This window comes from Xenopus laevis, chromosome 4S, assembly GCF_017654675.1.
Source record: "Xenopus laevis strain J_2021 chromosome 4S, Xenopus_laevis_v10.1, whole genome shotgun sequence".
In the NCBI taxonomy this organism is placed as follows: domain Eukaryota; kingdom Metazoa; phylum Chordata; class Amphibia; order Anura; family Pipidae; genus Xenopus; species Xenopus laevis.
In genome coordinates this window covers 85,104,344-85,128,079 of record NC_054378.1, presented here as the reverse complement: position 1 = coordinate 85,128,079, position 23,736 = coordinate 85,104,344, and the positions used below count along the sequence as shown (strand labels likewise).

The following is a 23,736-nucleotide window of genomic DNA, read 5'->3' as shown; positions in this document are numbered from 1 at the left end:
TAACAAGAGAGAGGCAGCTGGATTTAGTACTTTATGTGAAAAGGGGACAAGCCAATCCCTTGCTCAGGTTCTCACCGGGATCCCTGACCGCATTGGCCATGTATAACGTTTCACTATAGGTGCTCCCGGCTTACAGACAGCACTGCTGACCAATGAAAAGAGACATTGAGGCTAGCGACTGCAGCTATTGGTTATAGAATTGCTGGGCTTCTGTAACACTGATAAGGAACCTGCTGCTGCCTGACACACACGGACAAAGAACAAATAGAATAGCTGTCAGCGGGGTCAGGTAAGCACACTAGCGCTGGGGCGAGGAAGGGCTCTAATAATAATAATAATAATAATAATGATGATAATAATAATAATAATAAGCTGCCTGTTTAGCACGTTTATGTATGGAAGGTAGATTTCTGTGCTACCTGTGCTGCTTCTACAACTACCACCGACCTTATGAGATTGAGAGTTGCAATAGGTGATGCCATTGTTGGGTCATCAGAATATCTTCCTTCAATCATTTGTTGCTTCCTGTTTCTGATTTTACTATTCTCACAGTGTGTTTTATATATATATATATATAATTTTTTCTTATTATTATATTATTATTTATTTCTGAGGACTATGCTAAAGCAGCTTGTAACTTGTATGAATCTTGGGAGAAGGGCCCCTTCTATTGTGCTTAGAAGGTTAATCTGCATATAATGTCTTTGTGTGGCCTCTGAGTATTGTTTGGCTGCTCATCTGATGATTACAAAGTACTTTATTAGAATGCAGTTTGTGGGGCAGCACTGGTTGCAAATAGCATTGCACAAAACTGTTTATTTGTATTATGTGCCTCCTGATGTCAGATAATCTGTCTGAACTGCTGTTGATAAGTGGTGCCTTGGTTTGGATTGCTGGAGATGTGTGAAGGGGCACCCAATAGAGGGTTTATAGAAAATAATATGGTGCTTTTCTTTTCATTAGAAAAATCATGTAACTTTATTTCTTTTTCAGTTATAAAGGGATAATGATTATGGTTTCATTATTACTCATTATCTACATGAAATGAGCAGTGTAAGTAGATAGAGAGAGAATTCTCTTTAGGCTGATGGCACACAGGGCATTATCTCTACCAGTGAATTGAATCCCGGAAAGAAAACACCCTCTGCCTCACCTGCCTTTGATTTTTAACTGCCTGACAAAGTTAGTACACTTTACCCCTTGTGCCATTGCCTTATGCAATGCCTGTGATCGGCGGTATTATTATAAGCGATTACCTTCAAGCTAAGGAAGCTAGGAAAGATCAAGCCAGCGCAAGTTTCTTCTACTGCTAATGCAATGTATCATCCTCATGTTGGCAAAAAGATGCAGTTAATAGTATGTAAATGAGTAAGGAATGGACTGGACGTAAGAAGACTCGAAGATCATATTACAGTGCAGACCCCACTGGATAAGATCGGCTTTTCTTTATATTTTCTTAAAATGTGCTTGTTCTTTTACTTATTTTCAACAGCGACAACATGACGTGTTTTCTCAAAAGGTTAATAATCCATTTAATGAGAGGGAGATCTTGTTACGTAGCTGTTCCTTATTCCCTAATTGCTTTAGAGAACCAATTTGATTACTCTGAAATATTTGTACAGCTTATAATGTAAAATATAGTCCTGTTGGGATAATGTTAAATACAGGTATATGATCCCTTATCTGGAAACCTGTTATCTAGAAACCTCTGAATTACACTTCCCATAGAGCCCATTATAAGCAAAAAAACGACAATTTTAAAATATGATTTCTTTATTTTGGATAATCCTATACCGGTATAAAAAATCAGAACCACCTTGCTGAAAAGTGGGACAGTGATAATGTACTCAAGAAACACTTGAGAAAGTGGCGCATAAGGCCAAAACATGTTAAAGTGTGTTTAGTAGTCTGCAATAAAAGCATCTTGCAGCAGGAATTCTGCTTTTGGATTGCTCTCCTCATTTCTCTAAACTGTTTGTGGACACACTATAAACCAGTGTTGAGGTCTAAGAGGATAGAAGCACCACGGCATTAGGTTGGGCAGTGCACTAGAATACTAGGTGCTCAAGAAATAGTGTTTATTACATACGTAATGTGTTTCACAGACTTCCCTTGCCTCTGATAAATTAGCTTTAATTTGTTTAAAGGATTTAGTTACCTCCGCTCTTAAAGCAGATTTAAACATTTGACTAAACGAACAAAGTGTGAACTGTCATTTTTATAGTTGTTTCAGAATGATAAATGGGCACCTAAGTGTATGGTGTTGGTGTCTGCAAACCCCAGCAGCTAGGTCAACACTAAATATCTATATACCATACTGCTTTAAGTTGAATGTGAAATATGGGGCATCATGCTCAAGATGGGTCTTATAGCAGATAACTATATGTGCCAGTCCACACAAATAACAGAACCTGTGTGTACTGAAACCAAGGAGAACAGGTTGGGTGTAGTGAGTCATGCAATCGGAGAACACTGTTTCTTCCCACCACCCAATGAATACATTAGCATATATTGGGGCATAGACAGCACCCATAGCCAACCTTTGCATCTGCAAATAGAATTTGGCAATGACAAAAAATGTTGTGGGTGAGGCAGAACTGGAGTTAAAATTTTGGAATTCTTTTTATTGCTCATCCCAGTCTTTTTCAATATCAATTAAGACTGTGTGGCTAAAAATCTTAACACCCCTTTGCTTTTTATTTAAGTTCGTATGGGAATTCTTTGTCCAAAAAAAATTATAATGTATGGTTAATGGTTCATTGCTCATCTTTTAGGGACTTGTGTCTAACAATGTATCTTAAGACTCCTTAGCCCCATTTAAAGCTTTCGCCTGTTATGTAATATAATAATTCCTTATATCTTCAGAGGGAGCAAACTTTGAGGCTATTTTAACTATAGCATAATGAAGCTTACCGTTTATTGGTTAATGAAAAATCCTAGTTAGAAGGAAGGTGCAATACTGATCTCTTTAGGGGGCATTCTTTTTCTCCTTTTTTTTTTTCTTTCAAGCCTATGGATATAGTTATAGGGTAATGCAGACCAAATGCATGATCATTTTTATACCTTTAGTGACTACACAAAGAAATGCAAGTAGAATAATTATATATAATTTAAAAAAATATATAATGTATACAAGAAAATGAAAGGAAAATACAAAAACTATCTACAGTGCAACAAAGGTACAGGAAATCAGTATGAAAATAGTGACTTCTTTGTAACAGTTCATTACTCGCAACTTGAATATGTTTCTTACCGTTTAATGGTGTTTTCTACCTTGCTTCTGGAAAAATTACAGCTAAATCATAACTTCCAGTTCAGTGAGTGCTGTAACCCATTGCTCAGATCTGTATTTTATATTAACTTGTTGCTGCCAGAGGCAATCCTGGCCCCTCCGCCACCTGAGGCTGCTGCCCCCCCTCCCTCGGAAATTCGCTCTTAAAGTACCAGGAGCAGCATTTTTGCTGCCCCTGGTACCTAGTGGGGCGCTGCCGCCTCATTGGCGAAGCACCCCTGGTTGCTGCAGCTCAGATTGCCTTTCTAATTAACATGTGGGAAGGAACCCAGGCAAGCACAGGGAGAACATACTCTATCCTTGCAGATAGTGCCCTGTCTAGAATCAAACCTAGAAACTCAGTGCTGCAAGGCAGCAGCTTTAATCACCTTTGCTGTGTATAATGGGCATTAAAGTATGGGGCTCCAAATTACTGAGTTACCTGAGGATTTTGGAAATTGATTCAACTGTTGCCTTAGGTTGCTTGTATAATGTGACAGCAAATAATTCGATTTTTTAATATTAAAAATCACCAAAAAGTGTGTTTATGTGCAGAAGTTTTAAAGGGATTATTCACCTTCCAAAAATTTTTCCAGTTCAGTTGTTTTCAGATTGCTCACCATAAACAAAGACTTTTTGTTCAATTACTTTCCATCTTTTATTTTTTACAGTTCTCCCAAAATTTGAGTTTAAAGTTTAACTTTCCTGTCTCTGTCTGGCAGCTCAGTGATCCAGGAACATTCTAAACTGCTACAATAAAGAGGCCTTTTCTTCCAGTTTCCCTGATTAGACACTTATCAAATGCCCTTATTGGCCAGTAATCCACACCTTATCCCCTTCATCCATTACTTTGTTTATACTTTAAAGGAACAGTAACATCAAAAAATAAGTAATGCAGTGTTGCACTGCTGTGTTTGCTTCAGAAACACTACTATTGTTTATATAAATAAGCTGCTGTGTAGCAATGGGGACAGTCATTCAAAGGCTCAGGCAACACAGTAGATAACAGATCAGCTCTGTAGAACATAATGGTGTTGTCTGTTATCCACTATTTAACTGTGCCATAGCCTTTCTTCAATTACTGCTATTGCTACACAGCAGCTTGTTTATATGAACTATAGTAGTTTTTCTGAAGCAAACACACCAGTTTTACCAGGGTAGGGCAACACTACATGATATTTTCATTTCTTTAAAGGTGTGGTTCACCTTTAAGTTAACTTTTAGTAGAATGGCTAATTCTAAGCAACTTTTCAATTGGTCTTTTTATTATTTTTTTATTTTTATTATTTTCTATAGATTTTTAATTATTTGCCCCTTTTATTCTGACTTTTTCCAGCTTAAAATAGGAGTCACTGACCCAATCTAAAAACAAATGCTTTGTAAAGCTACATATTTATTGTTATTGCTACTTTTTATTACACATCTTGCTATTCAGGTCCTCAACTGGAGAGCTGCTGAATAAAAAACCAAATGGCTCAAAAACCACCAATAATATAATATGAAAACCGATTGAAAATTGTCTCAGAATATCCCTCTCTACATGATACTAAAAATTTAATTCAAGGATGAACAACCCCTTTAAAACACTTTAATTTTTTTGGTGTTACTGTTCCTGTTACTGTCAGACTGGAGAAGTGTTTCCGCCAGGTGATGAAAATTGTAGTCTCACAACATCTCTGGGGCATTAAAGGACAGCTAGCAATCTACTACAACACTCTGAATGTATTACAAGTGAATTTTTACCTATTTATTCTATAGCTAACATGTAAATTTAAAATAAAGTAGTTGGTGAAAATCTGTCAAAAATGTTCATCATAAGCAAAACAAAGAAATGACATTGCATGCTAATTGGAATTATGCTATATTTGTTCATTTGACTTAAAATGCACCAAGTTTCAAGTGCAAATGTGCCCTTATCAGGTACCCCTGCAGGAGCTGTCAAGTATAAATTGTAATTGCTTACAGTTTTTTTGACTTAAGCTTATTTAGAAAAGGTGCATAAAAGCTATCTGAACTTCTGAAAATAAATGTGAACATTAGTGTAGGGTTCTCCTTGTAAAGTGATCGATTCATTCCATAGTGTATGATGCAAAAGTAGATGGGGACTGCTTACAGCAAAAATGTTTGCGAAAAATGAACATAGCTTCCACTAGGCTTGCTATCCGGCCTGTATGTTACCGGCCTAGCCGGTAAAACACCTGCCAAGGCTTGGGCAGGTATTACAAATTTACCGGCAATTTGTAATACCCTTAAAAAAAAAAAGCTCTTGGCCTGCCCCCCAATTTGCTCAGAACTTACCTTTTTTTCAACCTTTTGGCCATTGCTCGATGTTGCTCCACCCTTTTTGCATCACAGTGTGTGTCTCCGCCCCTTTTGCTTCACAGACCACCCCTTTTGTTCCCGCCCCCACAAGTCGGTAACATTTTTCAGAAAAGGTGGCAACCCTAGCTTTCACTAACTAGTAAGGTGTGTACTGGAAAACACTGTAATTTGCAAGCAATATTGTAATAAATATTACACAGCAAATCAACTTGTTTTTCACCAGAATTTCAGTTTAAATGAGGGCATCCACCACCAGTTATGCATTATGTACCAGTATGGATGCAAAGTAGCACAGCACAGGGAGACACAAGGGATACCTGGTAGATAACTAAACATGACCGTGCAACCCTTTTGCACTTCCCCAGGTATGTGATCGAAGAGGTCAGCTACTCAGCTAGTCCCTGAAAAGATGCTTAACAATTTGCCACATTCCAGTAATTTTTGGTACCGTATTAAGATGCCCATAATGTTGAGTCTACAAAAATATATAGCTATATTTTTCTTTGTAGGGGTAGGGTCACTATATTCTTTGGAAAAGAGATACCAATTTTTCTGTATCTGTTATATGTTTTTCCTATTAATAACGAATCAACTAAGCAGCTTTTCCTTTACAACAACATGTACTCTCTCTGTGTACACTGACTGGGAATATTTTGTACTATTCACTAATTGCTGTTTTCTGCTGTAAATGGGAACATCCGATTAAAATGAACTCATTTTCAGCATTTATTACGGGCCTATAAAAGGATTCAGCTCATCAAACCATTTTCATATAATTATTCTTTTGTGAATGTGCTCATGCCCGGAACTTGGAAACAATGGCAAAGCCATGCATTTCTAAGATCTACTGCCATGAGTGCATTTACTTATGTTGCACCAAATATATCCATTTTATGGAAATGCTTTATGTTATTGCCAAGCCCTAAAGGCCTGAGGAACAGCCAGAGAATGTGCCGATCAGTACAGGTAAGCTTTTAATTCTAATTGGATGTTGTTAGTACATATGATATTTGCTCACTTGCAGCTATGTATATTTTTTTTGTAAAACTTTATATGCATCAGGGGCTGATTATGAATAAAGAAGTGGTTATCGAAGGCTTGCCATAAACAATCCATTTGGTTCTCAGGGGCCTAAAACACTCCAACAGCAATGCACAACAGATTCATCCAAGGTCTATTTTTTCCTTTTCTCAATTTCCGCTACAAATAATTTCTACATATGGCTTTGGCTGCTTCAATACTTACTAAAGCTTATTTCAAATGTTATTGCCTTTCTCATCAAAAACTTACCAGTAATAATAGGTGAATCTGAAGTTTTGTTTCGCCGAAAATTCACAAAATGGCAACAAATTTTTTTTTTTTTTTTTGACACACAACAAATTTTTCCCCCCAACAACAAGCTCATAGTAAAAGTTTATCCAGGGACTAGTCCGATTGCCATTTTGGAGTCGGGGAAAGTTTTTTTTTCCCCCTCTGAGGCAAATTGGAGAGGCTTCAGATGGTTTTTCTTTGCCTTTTGCCTTCCTCTTGATCAACTGGCAGTTAGGCAGGTCAGAAAAAAGTTAAAAGGTTGAACTTGATGGATGTGTGTCTTTTTTCAACCTAACGTACCATGTTACTATGTTGCTATTTAATTTTTTTCACCCATTTGGAGTCTATAGGTGTTATTTTCATGCGAAACTCTGCCAACAATTTTGCTGAACCGTCACTACTTATCGGCGAATGCCACCCTGCATCCGGACTGTGACATACTGTGGAAGCATTCACCGTTCACTGATGATAAAAACAAAACATATAGCCCATTTGTAATTATCTTTATGACAGTGGATCACTAGTAGTTGTTAAAAGCAGGGATGCACCGAATCCAGGATTCGGTTTGGTATTCGGGCAGGATTCGGCCATTTTCAGCAGGATTCGGATTTGGCTGAATCCTTGTGCCTGGCCGAACCGAATCCGAATCCTTAAAATCATGTGACTTTTTGTCACAAAACAAGTACATTTTTTAGCCTCTTTTTTTCTCTCCCCCTCACTGATTTGCATATGCAAACTATGGTTTGGATTCGGTTCGGTATTCGGCCCAATCTTTGACAAAGGATTTGGGGGTTCGGCCCAATCCGAAAAAGTGTATTTGGTGCATCCCTAGTCAAAAGGATTGAATATTGATAGTGGTAAGTAGATATAATGACTTGTCAGTTTATTTTCAACACAAATTTGGGTTTTCAGCAAATTCAGATGTTCATATTGGCTATCTATTTTGGTAGATGTATTTTGATGTGGTTTATTCATGTAAAAATATTCAAGACAAGCATCACTTGAAATTTTATTGTTATGGAGATAATATTCCTCTGTCATTTATTCATAAGTGCCAACTTACATTTTGCACTGAAGTGTCTCTGATTTAATATGAGGTTTATAGGCAGATGGTCTCTTTGAGTGCTGCACCTAGGCTTTATTGTCTAGTTTACAGAAAGCAAACTGCTGTTATTTTTCATTATTACCTTATTTAATTTTTTCTCTTCGTTATGAGACTCATGCTTGCAACACTTTTTTGGGGAGGGTTTATAAGCCCTCCATTATGATTCCGTGCAACCAACCGTTTTAAATTCAGAGGCTGCATAAGAGACTCAAGTTGTAGTCTACAAGTATGAGATGGGATACCTAGCAGTTATAGAACTAGGAGGTCAAACATAAACTCTCCATACAAACAACCCTACCTAGTATATTTGTCTGTCTGTCTGTATAAGCTCTCTTTCAGGTTTCTCCCAGCTTGTTGCAAAGCTTGTGGGTCCCCAGCAGGCTTTCCATTGCAGCAGATTACTTGGTTCTTGTCTAGTCACACCACCAGCTTCTCTGGTAGTTACACAACTATAGCCTGATGTCACTGTGATAAGGACCTTAGATGATCCACAGGGGCAGGGATTAAAGTGAATGATGAACAATATCTGTAAAGTGCTGCATGAATGTATCAACACCACACAGACTGTAATATGGCATTTCTGTGCTCACTGTCAAAATGAGGTCTGCTCATGTTTCTTTAGGTGCAAGTTTGTTTGATCCATTGAGACAGGAACCTTGGCGCTACCTCTACCATCGGAGGTGGTTGTAGCTCCAGGGTTCCCCTCTGTCAGTAGACAATCTGAAAGCAATTGATAGGAGGGGGCAGAATGGATTGGAACACTATTTGATACAAGTACATTTTAATGAATGGGACTTTTAGCCAACTGACTGCAACAAACTTGTGCAACAACTACATGGGAAGGCACACTTATCAAGGGTCGAATTTCGAATTCATGGGAGTTTTGTAAAACTCCCATGATTGCCATGAACTCTAAATTCGACCAATTGAAATTTATTAATAAAATTTAATTTTCAAAAGTCGGATGAATAGGATCGAACCGAAAACTGAAATCAAATTCGATTTGAATTTAAAAAAGCTTGATTAGAGTTTTTTTCTCTGAAAAACAGCTGAAAATTTTTCCCTGAGTTTCTTCCATTGACTTATATAGCGTTTCGGCAGGTTTTAGGTGGGGAATAGTCAAATTGAGTTCTTAAAGAGCCAGAATATGATAAATCTCGAAAATTCTAAAAAAAATTAAATTCGACCCTTGACAAATCTGCCCCTTAGCATCCCGGCCATACAATTGTACTCAGTTGTAAGACTGACACAGCAGACATGAGAAAAAACAGAGGACAGAAAGAGTTTTATCTATACCTAGAATTACAGCACATCCTGTTATTATTGGGTTACAGCACTACTATTGCCTTTCGCAGACAAATAGTTCTGTCATCTTTCCCGTGGGATCATTCCAATTGTTTTCATGTATCATCGCTTCCCAGAGGAGAAGAGTGGACATAAATCTGGGTTAAATCAGTTATATTATCCAGGAAGAAGCAGGAGCAGTCTTGTTTTTCAAAGTTGTTTAATACTTTAGAGACCAGCTGGTAGTTTCATGCAAGAAAAATGTTGTTTAAATAGGTGCCATATATATTATTCCTTATGTGGAATGCAAGGTTTAATTAAAGAGTGAACTTACTGTATAAGTAGTGATTAGTGAGAGCATTATATATTTTGTACACAGTTAATTGAATGCAAGATTAATGTTAAAAAAAAAATGCATTTTTCTTTAGATTATTATATTGGACAGTCATTTTAATAGGCTCAGAAGGCGCTCTTCGCACTTCTGTATAGTTATGCTCTATGCTTCTTAGTCCTTCTTACCTCCCACACCGATTAAAGAGCAGTTGCACCTATTGACACAGAGAAACCATGGAGCTACCACCACCTCTGGACCAGGCATTCGAAAACCCTGTGCCAACAGGCAGCAGGCACTCCGCCGCTCTTGTGCTGAACACTGGAAAAGAAGTCAACTAGGCTTAGAAACTTTCATCACAATTGTGTCAGATTAAGACCGAAGTGCAAGCGTGATTGCTTTAATTTTGGTGCATTGGGCACGATTGCCGGCACAGGAACATAACTGGAATTCTAGGGAAAAAACATGACAGTTGCACTTAGAATTGCACTTTGTTCACTGCATTTGCAGACATAAACATAAGAGTGTGTGTGTGTGTGTGTGTGAGTCCCAACTATTCCTTTTGTAGAAAGTGCTTTTATTTATGGACTTTTAAAGCGGACCTGTCAGCTACACATAAAAGCTGTGTAATAAAAGTAATTTGCAAATTAAACATGGAACCCAAATTATTTGTCTTCATTTAAGCATCCAGGCCTGTTATAAAGGTGTTTAAATATCTGAGCTGTCAATCAAATATTACCTGCCTGCCTCCATTTAGCACTTCCTAGATGTCCGTATTTTATTTTGCTCAACTAACATGATAGAAAATAATTTGGAATTATTTCTTATTGTGACAGGTCCCCTTTAAATAACATTGTGAGCTGTTTGTAAGCAAATGTAATGATCAGTGACATATTATGTAAGTTTAACCAAATTAATTAACATAAAAATGGGCAAGGGACAAGCAAAGTGAGCAGAGCAACAAGACACACGGTGGTCATTCTGCATCAGCAAGATCTCACCCATGCAGATTTTTTGTTGCAGATTGTTTCCACATATACTGTCCAAGCCCTTCCTCAGAAGAACACAAATCCTGGCAAGGTTGAGGACCAGAAACTCACTGGTTAACCATGGGAACTCAGTGCAGCATAGGAGCTATATGTCAAGCTTACTTTGACCCACCACTGTCAGCTCAATATTGGCAGAAACAACTGGGATCCGTGTACACCCATATACTGTCTGGATAACTCAGAAGTGAACTCTATCCATTGCTCTAAGGTGGAAACTGAGCCAGAAGACTCGGCTACACATGAAAGTCCACTGTGCAAAGTGTTATTTTGGATGCAACTCATCACCCCTGCTTCCTGTAGTGAATTAAGTTTCTATATCTATATAGGTAGCTGGATATATATATGGATTCTTTTTAAAGGACATGTAAAGTATTTTTGTGGTGCCAGTCTGTGTGCATAGAGCACCTTACCCTGACCTCAACCGCATCATTTTCGCACCCCCATTCGGATCCTACGTCCTGCACCGTCGCTTTGTGTGTAACTGCATTTAACTTTTCACCCGGCGGCCATTTTCCCTGCACGGCGTTATCGCTTCTGGCTTCCTCTTCTAAATGCGCATGTGCGCATAGTCCCTTCTGCACAAAAACTTCATAACGCAAGCTTCAGCTGTACTGAAGCAGAGAAGGGCGCATGCTCCCCACGCCAAACGGCAAGGAGAATTCTGAAGGGAGGGGGGAGAGGGAGCAAGCCAGCTGCCGATATGCAGACAGATCAAGGGAACGGAGCAGCCGCTCTATTAACTTCTCAGTGACCACAGAGGCAGGTATTTAAAGATCACAGTGGGGCTTTTTACAGATAAGATTTTTGGCTGGGGGGTTAACATGTCCTTTAATGTGAACCTTTGGTCTGGAGGATGCAGTTAACATGCTATTTGTTACAGACTTGCATGAGCATTTCATGCAAGTTATTTCCGGTTTCTAATGATTGCTGGAGGCTTTTTTTTTTTTTTTTAAATGTTAACAGTTTTGACCAGAAGAATACAGTTATGTATTCTAGAATTCAGAATAATACCTAATGCCATGTTATACTTCTCAGGTGACTTATTTGGTGCATAAATCATTTTCCCCCTATATACTGTACATAGCTTGCAAAGTATACATTTTAGAGGTAAAAACACAGATTTGTCTCTCCAAATGGTTCTTTGCAAAATTGTTAATATGTTATTGTGTATTTTTTCCATACAGTTTTTGAAGGTTCATCAGTTGATAAAATTTTCTGGACACCTTGTGGGCACTAAGAGTGCATTGCTTTTTGTCCAGTTCCGTACAGCTGGTTAATTTTAAAACCTGGGACGATTTCTGTCTGTAGACCTTCCTGGGACAGAGATTTAGGAACTTAGTAACAGTTGGCAATGAACATATGCCTGTCACTGCAGGGTTCACTCGCACAAGTTTTGTTGTGCAGAAAATCCTATCATGGAAAAAAATGCCATATCAAAAGTTTTATCCTATATGTATCTACATTCAGACACAAACATATAAATGATAAATAAAGTCTACTTAGCTAAGTATTTTTATGTTTGCTAAGAATTTTGTCTAAAAGTTCCATGTAAACTACTATTCTGAAAAAAATATGCAGGAATGGTTAATTAAAGGGGACAAATGGCATGTTGCAGAACAGTGTTTCAACTAAATTGTCATTGTGTTTAGAGGGGCAATTGAATGCCAGCTGACTTAGTAGCCCGCACTGTAGGCAGGACCACCATCAGGAAGGGGCTCTGTACTACAAAGGCAGGGCCCCAACAACAAGTATAATGAAGCAATTACCCTTGTGCTCATGACCGCACCCTTGATCCACCCCAATCATGCCTCATTATGCTGAAACCCTGCCCACAATCCACCAACCCCCCCCCCTGCCCCAAGCTCCACCCCCTTTATGACCTGCAAAGTGCACTTTTACAGGTTCCTGTGTCCCTACAGTATAATCTGTACCCTACTGCAGGACACACCTGGAGCTTTCAACCCTTGTTTTTTAGAATCACCACTTTTAAAGCAGAGGTGGATACTAATCCACAATGCAGGAAGTAGAAAATAATTCTATAGCTATATTACTTATAGTAAATTAGTGTGGCCAGTGAGAAACCAAGTAGAAGTTGTTTGAGGAAACTTTTAGAATTGATGGATGTATTTTTTCCAGAAACTCTGTAAGTGTGTAATGGCTAAGTCAAGTAGAAAATTTATATAAACTTACCTGAAGTGCTCCACTGAACAGTTTAGCAGTTTATAATAATTTTACATTTTTAGTGGTTTCTATAACAGGATTTCCTGTTCAATGAAATAGACGTTAATGTGGGTTCTGATATAGTAACATATTGGGGGCTGTCTCAGAGCTCTCACAGAGTCAGAGACCCTAACTGACTATGCACTATGCACCCCAATATGTTACTATATCAGAACCCACATTAACTTTCTTTTTAAATAAACGGGGACAACCACTGAAGTTGCTCCACCCAGGTTTTGGACATCAGCTCCTAATATACCCAAACATATTTTCAAGGCTTAAGTACAGTAGGATCTGTAGTCCAACAACATAAGCAATGGATTCTTTAAACAGCAATGCACAATAATAATAATTAAAAAAATGCCACTGGACTATTTGAGTTTTGTTCATGTGATCATCAGTGAAGCCATAATAAAATATTTGTTTTAGCTCAGAACTTCAGAACAGCTCTGATGTTTACTTACTTTACTTACATTGTAATATCACCAAAAATTGCACAGTAATCTGACCATGTTAGACAACATAAAGATGAGTGATGTAGCGATGTCCGCATTCAAAGATTCTCTTGCATCTGTAACTGTCTTATCTATTTTAAAAGCTAGGGGGTGCAAATAGGTCATTTTTAGGGAAGGATCATGTCCCATTAAAGTAAAGCATACTTCTGTTCCAGATTAGTCATTATTGCCCAAGGTACTTCATGACGCAATCCCTTTCATTTTGTTTTCTTTGTTCTGCTAAATACAAAAACTGCTCAGTTTAGATTTCTTTGTGTGTTCATAAGTTCCTCTTATGTTAACTATAGGGGAACCAAGATCACTTTTTCTTCTGAGACGGAATGAAAGTCAATGCAGATATGACGAGATCTATGCATATTAAAAGATCCAGACCTCCCGACTGATCAGATTGTTCCAAACTGCTATTTGCTGAAGCTGTGGGGTAAGTCACATGAGTTAAGGAGATCTAACTGGATCACAATAGGCTTGTCTTTTAGACTTTTTTGTCCTTCATTTTAGATAAGTGTTGCACTAAATTTTTGGGCTTGTCAAACCTGAATCCTAATTTGTATATTAAAACATTATAGTTACGACTTGTGAGTAATATAAAAACATTTTTGGTTGTGCTTTCTCCTCTTCATTGTTGGCTACGGTTCTGGATATTGTGCCAATGGTTCTCTTTATTATAAAAGACCTATAGGCTATTCCATGAAAATAGAATAACGTGACTGCTTTCCCGAGTGCCATACTATATTGTCTATAAATAGGAGGCCCTAGGAACATATCACTTCTTGTCTTGGTGTCTTGATCACTGTGCACTCACGCTTGTGGGGTAAAGCCTCTGCTTATAGTAGTCTATGGAAATAGACATTTTTGAAGTTAAGCATGCCTTTTTTCCCAGGACTGTTACTGGTTTCCAATTGTCATTTTTTTTTTTAAATCAGGTGAGATCAGGTGCCATTTTTTACACCCTGTTGTGGCCTGCGTCTTCTATGGCTCTGAATGTCACACAGGTAGAGGTATGCAGTCAGCACTATATTCTTAAGGGCAGCCCCATATCCGCTTATGACCTAATACATACACAGTTAAAACATAATCATAAAACTAAAGTTCTGTAGACTCTGTTTTATTTGTTAACTACATCACTTGTCAACAAAGTGGTTTCAGGGATGTGATAAAACACAACAAGGGGATTTCAGAACACTGACTTGTTGCTGGATGAGATCGAGTTAGGTTGATTCTTGGGTATCAGGAAGTATAGAAGCAGATTGTTTTGTTTAAAATTATAGAAGCAGTGATTCCAATTAATATAATGCTGTGTATACATGGATTGAGAACCTGTTTGAATAAAGTTAGAAGCCAATCTCAAAAATGTACACAAGAAGTTTCAGGGAAAGGTGTACAGAAGCCACCATGTTTGGAGAAAAATAGTTTTGTGACTATTTGGGTTATTTTTGGTTATTTTTTTTTCTCTAGGATATAGCTTGCTAGTATTTTAATATTAGTGTCCTCTTATCCTGTAAGATTATGTTGCATCTGCTTAGCTTTAAACAGACCATATTCTTGACAAAAGCTTTTTATGCACTTCGTGTTTGGCTTCCTTTAGTTTGTAGTCTTGCAAACTAGATTTATCCATTTTTCCATCTGTGTGAACAAGTCATTGGTTAGCTTTCCAACAAAATGTCTTTACAGATCAGTCTTAGAGGGGGTTGTGACATTAATATTTAATTAATGCATCTGGTTCAACACATGCCTGAATCCCAAGTTTATTTATTAGGTTGGCCCCTAGCATGCTAATAATTGTGCATAAAAGTGCAATATTTCTGTTGCAATGGTAATATGAAAATATTTTGGGGCTTTTAAAGAGGGGTGATTACTGAAAGCACCTAAAGTAACTATGATCGAGACTAATTGGCTTCCTAATGTTTCTAGGGTAATAGTGACTAGGTGTGGCTAGGTTCAGTTATCTGCTTAGAGAGCATCAAAGTCCCCCATCTACTAGGCATTAATAATGTGTTGAACTTAAGAACAAACATAAACAATGTGCCATGGCTATTCCTGGGATCCGTATATGAGACGGTTGTAAATGCAATTTCTTTTTTCCAGCACTAACAATAAATTGTCAACTAATTTGTCCTGGTATCACATTACAGTGGTAGAAATCTTGCATGGTGGAAGCTATAGAAAAGGGTTATTGAAGCTCTTCTGGTTTCCTCTTCAGTCGGCGGATTCTAATTAAAACACAATAATTCCTGCATATTAAAGGGATCCTGTCATCGGAAAACATTGCTTTTTTCAAAACGCATCAGTTAATAGTGATACTCCAGTAGAATTCTGCACTGAAATCCATTTCTCAAAAGAGCAAACAGATTTTCACATGACTTGGGGCAGATGGGAAATTGACAATATGTCTAGCCCCATGTCAGATTTCAAAATTGAAATAGCAGCACTATTAACTGATTCATTTTGAAAAATGTTTTTTCCCATAACAGTATCCCTTTAATGCTGGCAATAAGGGTATCGGTCCTAAACCATTAGGACACGTTTCTTCAATCGTATTTGCATACCCATTGCTTGCTACTTTTATTGTGCAGAATATATATTGATGGCATGGAAAATAAGGGCAATACGTTTTTTAAAACCATATTCCCATGGACTCTGTGCAGCCATTTTCAGATATATTAAAGTGCTGGATAATTGCACACTCTATCATACGAAGTTATGTTGATCAGTACTTTTTATTACTTTAGTAAGTATCCAGTATCCAAGACTGCATCAAGATTTCTTTTGTGTGCTGGTGGCCCACTCACTTGCTACAGGGATATTAAAGAAGAACTAAAGCCTAACTAAAGAAATAGCTAGAAATGTTGTGAAGTGCCCAAGGCAACCACAGGCCTTTAGGGTCAGGGTACACAGGCAGATTCAGGGAGATTAGTCGCCCGTTGTAAAATCTCCTCTTTTTCGGGGCGACTAATCTCCCCTGCCTTTCCGCAGGCTAAAATGCAAATCCCCGGCGGGATGGCACTCGTCGCAATTCGTTTTCTGAAGTCGCCCGAGGTTTCCTTGTGCAGCAACTTCAGGTGACCACGGAAAACGAATCGCGCCGAGTGCCACCCCGCCGGTGATTTGCATTTTAGCCGTCAAGAAGGGAGGGGAGGCAGTTCGGGGAGATTAGTCGCCTCGAAGAAGAGGAGATTTGCTGCCGTGTGACTAATCTCCCTGAATCTGCCTGTGAACCCTGACCCTTATCAGTAAAGATCTGTGTCTCCAAAGATGCCCCAGTAGCTCCCCATCTTCTTTTCTGCTGATTCACTGCACATGGTCTGTGCTGCTGTCACAAACTGAGCTTAGAGACCCACTCACAATATACAGTAAACATAGAAAATGAATGTCACAATATAAGGCTGATTAGTAATTAATACAGATAATTACTACATGGCAGTACAGAAACCAGTGCAATTAGCATCAGAATTTAATATTCAGCCTTGTGGCATCAGCTTATATTACAGGCCAACCTCATTTTCTCATTTGTGACGGTACCTAAGCTGCTCAGAGTCCACTGACACTTTCCCCTGTGACAAGTTTTAAGTCCTGGATCATTGCTGCTATTGAGAAGCTGAAACTTTAGACTGGTGCAATAAGTTCAGTATATAAAACATGGCATTTTTTAGCCACATTCGTTTTTAAGGTTTAGTTCTCCTTTAAATACATTAGCAAAGTACATACAGGTGTGGAACCCAAAATAAGATATAATTAATCCTTATTGGAAACAAAGCCCACTTATTGTGTTTATTATATGTTTAAATGATTTTCTAATAGATTTCCATTTTCCAGAAAACCCCAGGTCCCAGGCATTCTGGATAACAGGTCCCACACCTGTATTGGATGGCCTAAAAATATATTTTATGTCTAGACATCTCTTTGCCAGCGCTCTTCTCTAATGTATTTAATACCTCTTGTGGCATCAGTGTGCTAAAGGCCAAATTTAGTGATTTTAGAGGTTTTAGAAACCATGACTAAATTTACAAACTCTAAAACCACGATTGTCATTTAAAGATCCAAATTAAAAAGTAAGAATGAAGAAAGCTGTAAACGTTGTGCTAAAAAAACACGACCAAAAAACCTCTAAAACTCTTGATTAAAATCTCCCGTTGACTTCTATTGCACCTGGACAACTTTTACTTGAAGTTATGCATTAGAGGTTTTTGTGGATTTTCTTAATAAATCTTGAAATTTTACAGCTTTTAAGAAATATGAAAAAACCACAAATGTTTTGGGAAAAACGCAATTCAATTGTTAGTAAATGGGCCCCTTATTGTCTGTAATCTGAACATATACTACTATTCTAGGATATAGAACTAAGACTATCCACTGAGAGAGTTATAATGCACATTTATATTTTTCCACAATTTGGATGTTAAACAGAAATATTTTATATTATGCTATTGATCTCCCAGTAACATGTTTTTATTTCTTCCACGCAGTCACCAACCGCCGAAGCCATGATCACTGTGACCGAACTCAGATTTCTTGCAGATGCTCAAACATCTTATCATATTTTAAAGCCATGGTGGGATGTCTTTTGGTATTACATCACCATGGTTATGTTAATGATTTCAGTGTTAGCAGGCGCACTGCAACTTACCCAGAGCAGAATGCTGTGCCTTCCCTGTAAAGCTGAAGTAGACAATCAGTGCGTACATCCTCTGGAACCAGTCCATCTACATGTTAACTTATCAGCTGCTTCTGCAGGTCAGGCAATACCATCCTTAGGCATTGTAAATGATCTTCACCGCCAACAGTATGCTTACATTGATGCCGTATGTTATGAAAAGCAGCTTCACTGGTTTGCCAAATTCTTCCCCTACCTTGTGTTCCTGCATTCAATAGTCTTTGCAATTTGCAGCAACTTCTGGCTTCACTATCCAAGTACAAGTTCTAGATTGGAGCATTTTGTAGCAATTCTATATAAATGTTTTGATTCCCCATGGACAACAAGGGCTTTGTCAGAGGCAGTTGCTCAACAAACAATGAAAATACAGCGTAAAAGATCCCATCTTATGACTTCTTCTGGTGCTGAAGATGCAGAGGCTCGCAGGCAATCTCTGCAGCCTGGAATTGAGTCATCAACAGTAGAAGATGATGCCTCAGGTGTCCTAGACAAAAAGGAAGGTGAACAAGCCAAGGCTTTATTTGAGAGAGTGCGTAGGTTCAGGTTCCATGTTGAACAAAAGGACATTATATACAGATTGTATATGAAGCAAATTGTCGTGAAAGTAATTGCACTAATTGTGATTATTGCATACGTGTCTTATTATTTGATGAATATAACATTTGAAATTGACTGCATTGTTGATATTGAAGCATTCACAGGGTACAGAAGATACCAATGTGTTTACTCTCTTGCAGTCATTTTCAAAGTCTTAGCTACGTTTTATGTTCTTCTTGTGTTCTTGTATGGTTACGCTTGCTTTTATAGTCTGTGGTGGATGCTTAGAAGTTCTCTCAAGCAATATTCCTTTGAAGCAGTGAGAGAAAAAAGCAATTACAGCGACATCCCAGATGTAAAAAATGACTTTGCCTTCATGCTTCACTTAGCAGATCAATATGATCCCTTGTACGCCAAACGGTTTTCAATATTTTTGTCAGAAGTGAGCGAGAACAGATTGAAACAAATTAATCTCAACAATGAGTGGACTGTAGAAATGCTGAAGAGTAAGTTACGGCGAAATGCACAGGACAAAATGGAACTTCATATGTTCATGTTAAGTGGCTTGCCAGACAATGTCTTTGAACTTAACGACATTGAGGTACTGGTCTTGGAACTTATACCAGATGCCAAATTGACTCCTATGATAACCCAAATGGTAAACCTTAAGGAACTTCATATTTACCATTCCACACTTACTGTAGATTTGCAGGCACTAAGCTTTCTTTCAGAGAACCTTGAAATCCTGCATTTGAAATTTACTACAACAGAAAAGATCCCAACGTGGCTCTTTCTTTTGAAAAAGTTGAAGGAACTATACTTAGCAGGATCTCTTGATAATTACAGTTATTTTTACATTGAAGGCCTTCAGGACTTGAAAAACCTGAAAACCCTCTATTTGAAGAGCAGCCTTCCCAGGATCCCTCCTGTAGTCACAGATTTGTTACCATCACTGGAGAAGCTGTCCGTTAATAACGAAGGACACAGACTGATAGTCTTAATCAGTTTGAAAAAACTGACAAACCTTTCTTGCCTGGAACTCATCAACTGTGACTTAGAACGAATTCCACACTCCATTTTCAGTCTCCGAGAACTGCAGGAGATTAATTTTAGAGGAAATAACTTTAAGACGATTGAGGAAATAATTAGCTTTCAGCATCTACAGAAGCTGACCTGTCTGAAGCTGTGGCACAATTCTATTGCTTACATTCCAATTCAGATCGGAGTTCTAGCAAACCTAGAACAGCTCTACCTAAATCACAATAACATTGAAATAGTGCCACTTCAACTCTTCCTGTGTAACAAACTCCGGGTTCTGGACCTAAGCTATAACAATTTATCCTTTATCCCAGAGGAAATCCAGCTGTTGAAGAACCTTCAGCATTTTGCTGTGACGAAAAACAGTGTAAGTACTGTATCACAAGCCAGCATATGTTTAAAAATTGTATTCTTCTTTACGACTCTCTCTAGTGAAAATAAATGGTAGTGCTGTAAAACAACCATATTATGCCCTTTCACCATGCACAGCATTATACAGGTATGGGACTAGTTATCCAGAATGCTCAGGACCTGGGGTTTTGTAGATAAGGGAACTTTCTGTAATTTGGACTACTATACATTGTCTATCATTTTATTTTGAAAATATTTTATTTGATTTTCATATTAAACAAATGAAATCAGTATGACAGCAAATGTTATGCAGATGAAGAGAATATCTAACATTCGATACAATGGCATAGTATACATTGTCTATCAATCAATAATTTTTAAAATTAAATAAACCCAACAGAATTGTGTTGCCTCCAATAAGGATTAATCACATATTAGTATTAATTTTGAATTCCATGGTTACAATGAAGGCTGTGTGAGATGGTATTTCTGTAATGAGGAGCTTTCTGGATAATGGTTTTCCAGATAGTAGATCCCATGACTGGATTGCATGTTTGTTTTAGTTTCCTTTAAGTATAAAAAACATGCTGCAGACCAGTAAAAACTTTACTGTGTTTGTTGAATAATACCATATTTTTTAGCCAGCTAATAGTTGGCAGAGGATACTGGGGGAGATTGAAATAAATAGTATTCGATTGTGCTCCCCTGCTTAGCATAAATGTAATATTACATATGTACTGCTTATATTGAAGATTATGCAGCTGCAGCACATCCTGTGCTGATGGAGAATTCATACCATTTTGGGTTAGGTCATTTAATTGAATGATCTTTTGTTTGCCAGGGTTTCCTTGACAAGACTTTTTTTTTATGAATAATTGTCTGTGCCTGCCTGATATTAACTGATGAAATGCAGGGCAACTGTGATTTGTTTATCTGTTCCTATATAATGTACTATAGAAATCTATAACATGCTAATGTTGCTTTGAGCATTTCATGAAGTGCTATAAAGTGGACAATTATACTCTTGCATTCACAATGCCTCAGCCCTTTGTGTATATTAATGACCATGTGCATTGTAGTTTGCGTCAGTCAAGCCAACTCCAGTTCAACTGGTTTCTATAAGATAGCTTTTAGTAATGTCCTACGATATGTGGACCAAGGGTTGCAGTGTACTGTGCCATATCAGAATATCTAGTATAAGTAATTCTAAAACAACTGGACTCGCTGAGTAATCATTGAAGATGTTTAACTACTCATCCGAGCAGCTTCTTCAGTTCAACTGACTGCTGTGGGAAATTCTCGGCATATAAACTCTTCCACTAATCCAATCACAATGGCACATTGTAACTCTTCAAAGAGGTGACATCTGAAGAAATTCACAGAGGTGTTGATTCTGTGTAGTTACTGTGATAGGATTATCCAATGTGTCATGCAACTCCTAGAAACTGGTGTTCGAGTTGCATGAATGAATGTGTGGAGTGTTCGGAAACTGCTGGGGTACAGATGTAAGGACAGCATTGTATGTAGCATATCTGAAGTAATTTCAATATCTGTAAATTGAATCATTCTAAAATTGCAGAGACACTTATGTGTTATATAGTTGAAACACCCATCCAGACTTATTTGAATGCTAAAGTTTCCCAAAAAAAACAGAACTGCTGCACATACATGGATGCTCTATAGATTTCATCCAAATAATCCAAATATAGTAAAACAGACAGTATGGGGCAGATTTATCAAGGGTCGAATTTCTAAGTTAAAAATACTTCGAAATTCGACCATCGAATTGAAATACTTCGAATTCGAATAACAAAGTCGAAGTTTTTTTCATCGAATTTAGGTATCCTGCGGTCGAAGTAAAATCGTTCGTTCGCAAGATTCGAAGGATTTGAGCGATCGATTGAACGATTTTACTTCGACTTCCAAAAACTTAGAAAAATGCTCTAGAAGGTCCCCATAGGCTAACATAGCACTTCGGCAGGTTTAATTTGGCAAAGTATTGAAGTCGAAGTTTTTTTAAACTTTGATTATCGAATCGTCGAATGTTCTAATGATTTTACTTCGAGTCGAAGTCGTAGTATCCTATTCGATGGTCGAAGTATCCAAAAAAATTACTTTGAATTTTTTTACTTCGAAAATTCCCTCAAATTCACTTCGACCCTTGATAAATCAGTAAATCAGACTACATGGATCAGCTGTAACTCTTTACTCCTTTTGTTGGCTAACTTTTCACTAAGCATGTAGTAGGTTTAATCGCTTCCATCTAACTTTCTGACTCTTTCAGCAGCCACTTTAACTGTCTTATGCACATTCTTAATAATAGTTATGGAAACGTGGAAAAAGTAGTGTCTAAGCATTCCTGATGATGTCTTTGGCTTTCATTTTTTTCCAGATTGAAACACTGCCTGATGGACTATTTAAATGCAGCAAACTTCAGTATTTATTACTGGGAAAAAACAGCCTGATGAGCATCTCTCCACAAGTTGGCGACCTGATGAACCTCATTAAGATCGAGCTTATTGGTAACCAAATTGAATCCCTTCCTCCTGAAATGGAATCATGCCAGTCTCTTAAAGCAAACTGCATCATTGTGGAAACTCATGTGTTGCGTACCCTTCCATCACTTGCAAAGGAAAATGCCAAACCCTCACAGAAAGAAAAGATGCAATGAAGGATATTTGCTCTCATTATTTAAGGGTACAGAGTGGCGATCAAATTGCATTGTTGCTAATGTTATTTCCATTTGGTTCTTGGACTTATGGGGATACAAACCCTGTAGATATATTCACATCAAGACATAATGGATCATTTTTGCAAATGTGTATATTTCCAACATTATGGCAGAACTTGCTGCCCGTGTGTGTGTGAATTTCAAGAAATAATTGTCAAGCCTTGATAAATACTAAATATCGAAGTGAAAAAAATAACTGTTTATTTTTACAGCTGTAAGATATTTGTATTCTTCATTTTGGTAGGTTTGATGGTACGTTGTGATTACAGATTAGTCAATGCCATCATGGTTTAAGTATTTATTTTTGCAAATGTTTCTACCTGGTGTGCTACAGTACAACAAAAAGCCTGATTGTCCCATAAGTATGGGATTCTATCAGGGACACATTTGTTTACAGCTATCCAAAAAATAATTATAATAATGGCCAACAGTATCTAAAAAAGAAACATTGTATGTATTTAATTTTTAAAATTAAAAACTTTGTGTGTGGAACTTATACTGTACCTATTGTGTGTTCATAAAGATATATTATGGGTTATACAAATATGACCTCCGTTACTCAGTGTTCACACTACAGTATAGCAAGTTGTACAGAGAGATAACAAAGCACCAATGGACAGAAAGTATTTAGAGTAGAATATGACTGGTTTAGATAAGGGGCTGTCCAATTGGAGTAGTCCGCAACAAGAAAATTGTAGTCACTCAGATGCATTGCATGTGTCTTTGCTGTGGTAAATGAGGTGTGGAATGTAGAACTTTACTTTGTAGACCAAGTAGGTTTCCCAACTCTTTCGACCTTCAGCTGTTACTGAACTTGTAGAACCAGCCAGCTTATAAAGCCACATACTGGAGATAACCATGTAGTAATCAGTCCAATGCCTTACACAGTGTGAAGTAAAAAGGGGAATTTTCTAGCCATTGAACTATAGTTTTTCTTGTTGCAGAATGAGAGTTTTTTTACTAATTCTCTACTGTTCTCACAAGCAGTGGGTGATTTATCATTCATGTTCAGCTACTTTA

General features: G+C 37.7%; 1 protein-coding gene across 3 annotated transcripts; it reads left to right on the top strand.

Annotated features, from left to right (window-relative positions):
- The first annotated feature begins 75 nt into the window (after window positions 1-75).
- Window positions 76-23,212, top strand: lrrc8b.S (leucine rich repeat containing 8 VRAC subunit B S homeolog). 3 transcript variants are annotated; one of them, XM_041591376.1, is made up of 4 exons: window positions 76-289; window positions 13,696-13,829; window positions 17,872-20,001; window positions 22,378-23,212. In XM_041591376.1, exons 3-4 carry the CDS (start codon window positions 17,890-17,892, stop codon window positions 22,654-22,656), a joined length of 2,391 nt encoding a protein of 796 aa, XP_041447310.1. In that variant the 5' UTR covers window positions 76-289; window positions 13,696-13,829; window positions 17,872-17,889; the 3' UTR covers window positions 22,657-23,212.
- The last annotated feature ends 524 nt before the right edge of the window (window positions 23,213-23,736 follow it).

What these genes read in the sequence shown, in the direction of transcription:
- lrrc8b.S (XM_041591376.1), top strand. Translation starts at nt 17,890, where the DNA reads ATGATCACTGTGACCGAACTCAGATTTCTTGCAGATGCTCAAACATCT. An exon ending in TTGCTGTGACGAAAAACAGT is followed by an intron (nt 20,002 to 22,377) that starts GTAAGTACTGTA and finishes ATTTTTTTCCAG; the next exon opens with ATTGAAACACTGCCTGATGG.